At 47.6% G+C, this 9,236-nt stretch overlaps 1 protein-coding gene across 1 annotated transcript; it reads left to right on the forward strand.

The window, feature by feature from the left end:
• The first annotated feature begins 256 nt into the window (after positions 1 to 256).
• gpr61 (G protein-coupled receptor 61) lies at positions 257 to 5,280 on the forward strand. Its single transcript, XM_030368613.1, has 2 exons — positions 257 to 396; positions 2,083 to 5,280. The coding sequence occupies exon 2, from the start codon at positions 2,325 to 2,327 to the stop codon at positions 3,711 to 3,713; it is 1,389 nt and encodes a 462-aa protein (XP_030224473.1). The 5' UTR covers positions 257 to 396; positions 2,083 to 2,324; the 3' UTR covers positions 3,714 to 5,280.
• Positions 5,281 to 9,236: the final 3,956 nt, after the last annotated feature.

The raw sequence follows: 9,236 nt of genomic DNA on the forward strand, positions 1-9,236 counted from the left end.
ACTGGTAGACATGGGAAGAGATGAGTGTGGGGGATAGAGGTGGGTAGGGGGTGCGGGGGGGGAGCCGATGAAGAGATGAAAGGGCCAGGTGAGGAGGAGACACAGGAACGTCTCTCCCTTTAGTTCTCTCTGTCTCTCTCTATTTCTCTCTCTCTCTCTCTCTCTCTCTCTCTCTCTCTCTCTCTCTCTCTCTCTCTCTCTCTCTCTCTCCCTCTCTGTGACGTGTCTGAGACTGTGTGTGTGGGAGAGAGTGAAGAAGAGCAAGAGAGATAGAGAGAGAGAGAGAGGGAGAGGGAGAGTGCAAGAGACAGAGAGAGAGAGAGAGCATAACAGTGCCACTCCAGCAGACTGTCAACCCTGGCCGGTGAGAAAGCAGCAACCCCACACCAAAACAGGGTAAGTCCTTCTTTATCATTGGCCTGTCTTCACCCACATACCGGGGTGAGCCAGAGTCAGACGGATTCAGGAGCAGAGCAGAAATCACTTAGCCATGTTTGATGGATTGGTGAAAAGTTAGCAGGGTGTGAAATGTGTGACGGGAATGTGGGTATTCGCTCTCTAAAAGCAAAGGGTTATATCATCGGCATATGGTAGCAATGGTCTTTTTGTTATGGGTTAGGGTTAGTCGTTCCCTCGGCCTTTGCGTTGTTATAGGACACACTGTGAGTAGCACACAGTGCAAGAGGTCCGTCCTCGTTGGCTGCCCGGGGAAAAGGTGCACCGCAATGAATTCGAACAACAGGCTAATTCTCTTTTCCTAGTAAACACAGAGTCATGTGCATAAGATAGGGCTGATAGTCATATGGTGTCCCACCGGTGGCCAACGGGATTCTTTTGTGGACTTAATTGACAGCTTGGCGCGAGTAATGATTATTGTTATGTCATTATTTCTCATAATATTAATATTATAAGTAGTTATTGTTATTGATATTATCATTACTATTTTTACGATTACTCTTATTCCCAGATATCTTTTCATATGCTGATGATATGATTGCTGACGAGACCAATCTCAGACTAACCCTAAACCTGAGAATGTATCAGTACCTAAACTAGACAGTACTGACTGTGGCCAGGGGTCTCTGGGGAGGGGTTCTTTCAACCCACAACTTACGCGCTCGCACCGTTTCCGAAGGGGGAAAAAAAACGAGACTCACTGCAGCCACATATATCCTTGTCGTCTGCTGTCATCCTTGATAAATGGAAAAACTTGCGAATGCAGGTGTGTGGCGCGTGGAAATGTACTGCTGGCTGCGGCGGCTGGGGCAGTGTGTGGGGTTGCGTCCAGGTGAGGTTGTGACAGTAAACAAAGTACGAGGCCTCCTCGTGGTTGTTGTTGTAACGCTCTTTGGAAAGCATATGTACAATACAAGAAGTCCTCCCCCAGAGCTCAGCCCTGAAGGCCCTTCTTTACATACCGGCCTCAGAGGGTAACCTAATGTACACAATGGATCTCTGCCACTGGTTTTCTTCTGACTCAAAAAGCCTCATGAAGGAATGATACTATTTTAAGTTTTTAGATTTTTTTTCCTGTGCTATCCTTTGGTTATTGTGTATACAACTATCAGTGGAATCCTGTGGAACATTCATAGGGAACATTTGGGATGGTTGAGAACGATGTTAAAGTCCTGGTATTGGTTTAAAATACATAAAAGCTCTCTCCGTGGTAGAACATCCCCAGCTGATTTTCCATCATCGCTTGGCTCCCAGTTAGTGTTCAGCAGGGCATATGGTGCTTTTAGCTTCCCCCTAGGGGCACTGGCTGTCCTGAAAACACACATCTGAAGATGCAGATGTCAAAAAATGCAGCAAATAAAGAGGTCTAGCATACTTCAATATATATCAACCAAGTTTCACAGTGGGCCACAGCATAACAAAGAGCTAATTAAAGAGTGTGTTTAGTTAACATGCATGCCTACAGGTTTCAGGATTGAGGACTTCGGTGAAGTTTTCCCAAGAGATCTCTGTAGGACTATTGAAGACGAAAGTGCATTTGCTGCAAGTTCTTGAACGTTGACGGGACGAGCAAATATCAAGGTTTCCTAATCGACCCAAATCTAGCCGTACTTTCTTCTGTTCCAGGTTACCTGTCTCCCATTGAAGAGGATGCCGGCATGTTGCATCCAATCCAATCCAAGGAATTGGTGTTGACTTCTGTGTAAAACCACACACCGACATCAGCCCCCGCCCTGGTGTGATATGCTACAACTGCCATGACACACGCACGCACTCCCTGAGCTCCTCCGCGACACCCTACGGCAGGGGAGGATGGGAGATGGGCCCCTGAACGTCAGCGGCCTCTCTCCTCCTCGTCCTGTCCTCTCATGGAGCACTCGGCCTCGACCAGCGCCTTGTGGAACGCCTCATGGAGCCCCGGCCAGCTCCACCCCAACGTCTCCAACGTGACCCTCCCCAGCAGGGGTCCCCCGGCCGGGGTGGACCCCAGCCGCGCCTTGGCGCTGGTGGCCATGCTCCTCATGGTGGTGCTGGCCGTCGTGGGGAACCTGGCCGTGATGGCCGTCATCACCAAGACGCCGCAGCTGCGCAAGTTTGCCTTTGTGTTCCACCTGTGTCTGGTGGACCTGCTGGCCGCGCTGGTGCTGATGCCCCTGGGCATGCTGTCGGACGAGGCGCTGTCCGACGAGGCGCTGTGCCGGAGCTACCTCTGCCTGAGCGTGTGTCTGGTGAGCGCCGCCATCCTCACCATCTCCGCCATCAACGTGGAGCGCTACTACTACATCGTGCACCCCATGCGCCACGCGGCGAGGATGACCGCCGGCGTGGTGTCCACGGTGCTGGTGGCCGTCTGGGTCAAAGCCCTCGTCATGTCGGCGCTGCCGCTGCTGGGCTGGCTGCTCCAGGGGGACCGGAGGGCGGGGGCCCCGGCGGGCCTCGGCTCGGGACACAGGCACTGCTCCCTGCATTGGGCGGGGGGCGGGACCACGCGGCTGCTGTTCATGGTCTTCTTCACCTGCATCTACTTCCTATGTCCCATGCTGGTCATCCTGGTGGTCTACTGCAACATGTTCAAGATGGCCCGGGTGGCGGCCATGCAGCAGGGGCCCCTTCCCACCTGGATGGACACCCCGCGGCCCCAGCGCTCCGACTCCGTCAGCAGCCACTCCACGCTGGCCGTCAGCCTGGGCGGGGCCGGCGCTCGCAGCACCCCGCACAGGAACTTCAGCGGCGGGAAGGCGGCCGTGGTCCTGGTGGCGGTGGGGGGGCAGTTCCTCTTCTGCTGGCTGCCGTACTTCTCCTTCCACCTGTACTCGGCGCTGGTGTCCAGCTCGCCGGCCTCTCTGGCCCGGCTTGAGGGCGTGGTCACGTGGATGGGCTATTTCTGCTTCACCTCCAACCCCTTCTTCTACGGCTGCCTGAACCGACAGATCCGCCAGGAGCTGGGGCGGCACCTGGCCTGCCTGTTCAAGAGGGCCAGCCTGAGCGAGGCCGAGCAGCTGCCCAGCCGCGAGGCCTCGATCGAGGAGAACTTCCTGCAGTTCCTCCAGGGCACAGGCTGCAATCTGGCACACTGCGACGACTCGCAGGGCAGAAGCAGCCCGCAGGAGCCCGCGAGCGAAGGCCCTCCGGACACGGCGACCGAGCAGAATATGCCAGCTGACTTCCACATCCCCGGGCAGATCCTAGAGGAGACCTCAGAGTTCATAGAGCGAAATGCATCGGAGAAGTGCTGCAAGACTGCGGCTGATCTGTAGCCTCTGATGTGCCCGAGACGAGGCCGAAAATAAAAACTATATTTGCCTTTTTTATTGAACAAAACAAACATGCCATTTGTTCATATGATCATCAGTGCTACTAAAGATAAAGAGGTATTCAGCTGACTATGAAACACTATGTTCTTTGAAGAATAATGGCTGAAGGGGCAACCTAACGAAAACAAAGCTGATATTATTTATACCATCTGATTTTATTTTATTTTATTGCGGACATTCTGAATTGTCCCCTTTTAAGAATATGTTTTTTACTCGTTATCACTTGTTTTGCTCAATATACTTCCTCAGCAATTGAGGTGCAGTGCAACGATGTAGAGTAGAGCAAATGCTTTGCCTCCATAAAGACACATTGATACGAAGAAGGACAGGTCAAGGTAAGAGTCTGGACGAAATCTAAATCAATTACAGAAGGTTTTCGTAAATTGGATGCAATAAGACTCAATGCATAAAAGTAATCTTCCTTACCATTTACAACTCATGACATAGTAAGAACAAGAAGAGTTGGGCATAGTTGAGCTTAGTTATCCTGTTTTCTTACACTGCCATACTTTGCTGTTTAAAGTAGTTTAGCTTTTGTTTCTTTAATGTATCGAATAGACATGGTATATGACAATCTTTACTACAGCATACTTTTATTTATTTAACAGACTAAACCCCAGGACAATCACATTTTTGAGACTGTAGTTGCTACTCAAATTAATTGCCTTTTTATCAACCGATGATCCTTCCGGGTGAATTTTAAATTCAGGTTTAAAATTGCTATGTTGGGATGACGCAGATGTCATTAGGGTAAAGGTTAACGGACAGTGGTTCGGTATATGGGCCTAGACAAAGACAAAATGAGCTATTTGGGTGTGCAATGGATCAGCAATTAATCTATTTGCATTAAAAATGTACTTTTTCCTTGGTTTCAAAGATGAATGCACATTCTTCTATGTCAAACAGATGCCACGAGGAAACACTGGATGTTGATTATTTTCTAATCTCACTCAGTTTCGAAAAATACAGTGTTGATAAAATAATTTCATCAGTTGGTGCTCTTAACGGTATTCGTAATAAACAGGCTCACATGCCGATGTATTTTTAACCCTTTTTATCATGTTTATCCGAGTGTGGACTGGGGACCTTCAAACACATAATCACTTCATTATGTGACCGCCAAAGGGGTTAAGCAATGTCATTTCATTAAAGGTTTCATTATTACATATACATCATGTTCCATAATGTTGGTTAAAACAGTCTGTGTGTTTGGCTGAATGGGATTGTGTGGTTTCCTGACTGGGACCACTCGGTCTCCCCCTGATGGCAGTGCTGTTTACAGGTAAATCTTGTTCACCGCCGCACCCAGGGTGGTACGTGAGTGTGCCAGTGTGTTTTGCCATAAACAAGGGCAGCCTGTTGTGGCTACAAAGCACACAGGCAAGACAATGCTTACACATGGCAACGTTTACCTTTGGCCTGATTGAGCCACAAATGGGGGACATCACTGATACTTTCCTCTCAGGTGGATTTCCATCGCCTAGCTCCCTTTAAGCCCACACTGGTAAATAAAGACGACAGAAGTTGGGGGGGGGGGGGGGGGGGGGTGAAACACATGCAACGTTTTGATGTTTGTAATACCTTTTTGTCTTTTATTCCAGAGAGAATCTTTTTTCTTGACTTTTCGTTCTGTGTTTGAGTGTGTTTTTTGGGGCAGCGGATCCGAGGGAGGTCTTAAACTGTGATGGCAGTCTGAAATGAAAGGCTACCCAGTCAGGGAATGCTTAATGTTCCTAATGTGGTTCGAAAGGAAGCACAGAGAGTCCACCAGGCCCGACTCTGCTGTTCTTTTTTTCTTTGATACATTTTTATCTCCATCAGACCACAAGGTGAAAACACGGTACTGGTGTGCAGAAAACCGTTTGCTATTAAAACTGTTTCCTATTAAAACATAGACGATGTACAAGAATATTATTATCTATACATATTATCATGCTATTTACGCTGTTTGCAAGTTTTTTTCAAAGGGTTTAATAAACCCACTCAGGTTGTAATGTTCATCCTGAGTGATATTAAACCATGCAATCCTGCTCTCGACATGACCCTCTACGACACACATTATTTAAACATTCAATTATCTCTATATTATTTACCCAAGTAATGAATGGCAGCCTACTTGAAGTTCTGAGTAACATTGTAGCCAGTTCAACTGGCAATCTCGAGGATAGATTTCGTTCTCTTTGGCGACACCTATTGCGTGGAGCGGTAATTGCAGGTTTGTTTTTGACAGCCCCGGAGACCCAAACGGTGTCCCCTCTGTGAAGTCTGTCCGTTTGCGGTTGATTTAGGGGCAACGCTAGCAGAAGAATCCTCATGCCGCCTCACACGCAATTAATTCTAGAACGAGGCTGTATTTTATTTAGTAACTCCACTTATTCACTTACCCTTAACCTTAATCCTGGTTCAACGTTACAGCACGCGTCGCACGTAGGCCCGTTGAATCCACCCGCCCTTGTCCACTCTCGCCCAAACCATAATGGATATTCCGCCAGTTGGAGGCTTAGCGTTATACTGCATTTTAAAAATCATCAGGAATACCAGCAGACTCATACAAAGAGCTAGGAAAGCTTAACCTTTGGACAAATTAATTGAAAATTAATTGTTGTATACTTACACTTCTATTCAGAGATGTTGGCATTGCATAAAAACTTACCTTGCTCAATGTATTAATATTTTCCTTCGTTGATAAGCACACCTTTGTTGATAAATCATTTTACGTACATTAACGCCAACAAACCATGAATGTATGTTCTTGCAACTAATGCACTGCTGCAATGCATTGTGGGTGATATACACCTGGAGTGACCATCGTTGTTGACTCGCTCCTTCTGCACAGAAGATCTCAGGGTTGATTTCACACATTTTTTTCAAATAAATGACAGTAATGATGGTGGCGGGGATTCCCCTGAGGGCATGATGAACGACTAATGAAACGCAGCCTGGGACTGTTGCCTTTTCCTCGCCTGCCCTCTCTGACAGAACCACCACGGCTCGGTGATGATAAAGGCATCACTTACTGTGTACCGCTTAATCCAGTGTCATCCAGCTCATAATATTCACAATCCTGCAAATGCAAGGGCTTTCATCAGTGGGCCACAGACTCAACACACAACATTGTGTTGCTTCATCCGGCAATAGATAGTGACCTGACAGATGTTTATTTACATGAAAATCCTCTTCAAGATTATAACTTTTAATAATCGTGAAGCATATACCCTTTCCTCAATTTCAATGCATTTGTGTTGGTGTTTGTGTGCATGCGGTCCGTGTGCATTTGAGCCCCGTGCACACTTGCATCATTTTCACTTGCCTGTGCCTGTGTGTGTGTGTTTGTGTGTGTGGTCCGTTTCACACATGTATGCCACAATATGCATGCACACGTTTATCCTTGTCTGTGTGTATGTCTGTGTGTGTGTGTGTGTGTGTGTGTGTGTGTGTGTGTGTGTGTGTGTGTGTGTGTGTGTGTGTGGTGTGTGTGTGTGTGTGTGTGTGTGTGTGTGTGTGTGTGGGGGGGGGGGGGGGGGGGGGGGGGCATGCTATGAAATGGAGATTCACAGAAATAAAGCCCTGGGAAAGATGAAAGAGGCCTGACATTTTGAAGTAGGCCGACCAAAATTAGTGATTATCAATAGGCCGTTATTGTGGAGCGGAGAGCCTGCTGCATTGCTTGATCACCAGACAGACGCCAGCACGCAGGCATGAGCTGTATCCCTTCCACAACCGCAGCCACAACCTCAGCTCTCACACAAATCCTCGCACAAAGCCCCCCACCAACATCCCTAAAGTCCCAAAAGGGTGAGAGGTTTACGAGCTATATCCCAAGGCAAATCTTAACAGCCCAAAGATGAAGCAAGAAGTTGTGGTTTTCGATCCATGTGAGAATCTCAGCGACTTACAAGCAAACCATCACCGACACAGGGTACACATCACAGTATCCACAGAATGAACATATCATTATCCTTCTCGTCTTTGTTTACCATCACCACCTCTCTACCACCGCTCCGTCCTAAATTTGGAAAAGGCCCTGCTGAGCGGGCGCCCCCGACCAGCCTGCTGACTCCAGGCTTTCATGTGATGCCATGGTGGCCCCCCCCCCCCGAGCTGAGTGGAGCGGTTCAAACAACATGACCTTTCTGGGGGGAGTGGGGTCAGCAGGAGAGAAAGCTACACCTCATTGTAGAATAATAATAATAATAATAATAATAATAAATTCAATTAATAAAGCTTTTCTCGCACTCAAAGGGGCACAACAACAAACAAACACAAGGAAATGTAAAGATGATGGGGCTTGGGTTGGTGGGGGATCTATGGGTAGGCGGAGGGGAAGAGATGGGTCTTGAGGTTGGACTGGAAGATGGTGAGGGACTCGGAGTCACGGATGTGTTGGGGGAGGGTGTACCAGAGCCTGGGAGCTGCCCTGGAGAAGGCTCTGTCGCCAAGGCTGCGGAGGTTTGATGTGTGGGTGGAGAGGACACCGGCTGAGGAGGATCTGAGGGCCCGGGGGGGTTTGATAGAGGGAGAGAAGGTGTAGAAGGCCCGTGGATACACACACACACATACATACACACACACACACACACACACACGCGCACACGCGCGCACGCGCGCACGCACGCACGCACGCACACACGCACAAGCACACACACACACACACACACACACACACACACACACACACACACACACACACACACACACACACACACACACACACACACACACACACATATATATACACTCACCTGGTGGTGTGACAACCTTACTTTAATCCGCATTGTTCTTTAACGTCAGTTTGAAACAGAGACATTTAAAATACCATGAATGAATTCATGTAATCAAAAGTAAGGTTTACTATACACATAGCAATGTCTGTGAGATGAGTTATAGTGGTAATCTCGAAGATTTCCATTTCGTTCTCTTTCGGGAACAATGTGGCGTTAAGGAGGTATGTGCCCATGCATCACAACTGTGTCGCCACCGACAGCAACCGACAGCAAAAGAGCAATAGGCTCAATCACCATTGTGTTACCTCATTCGGCGATAGATTATGACGCAACAGTTTATTAACATTTAAATCTTTGAGATTACCACTTTAACACTTTCCAATTCTTTTAGAATCTCTTAGAACCAGTTGATCACAGTTGAACAAGGAGGAAGCTAACCAGAGAAGTAGGGGAAACATTAAGGACTCATAGGAATTAACCCTGAAGGGGCTTTGTAGTGTCAAATAAAAGCAAAAATTGTATACTGGTTTCACTGTAATTGTGTAAGGTATTTTAACAATTTGGAAACATATAGGACTAAACAATCAATGATAAAATGTTTAATGATTAGCAGCGTTTGGGTGAAGCATAAAGTTTTGTCCTATTTTCAGTTCATGTCCTAAAGAAAAGGTCAGCATTTGATCCGACAATTGAAGAATGTAGAATGTGCCACAATATTGCAACAATTTTATGGAATTGTAAG

This window comes from Gadus morhua, chromosome 1 (assembly GCF_902167405.1).
Source record: "Gadus morhua chromosome 1, gadMor3.0, whole genome shotgun sequence".
NCBI lineage: Eukaryota > Metazoa > Chordata > Actinopteri > Gadiformes > Gadidae > Gadus > Gadus morhua.

Excerpts from the sequence above, each read along its gene's own strand:
- gpr61 (XM_030368613.1), top strand. The coding sequence starts at position 2,325 with ATGGAGCACTCGGCCTCGACCAGCGCCTTGTGGAACGCCTCATGGAGC.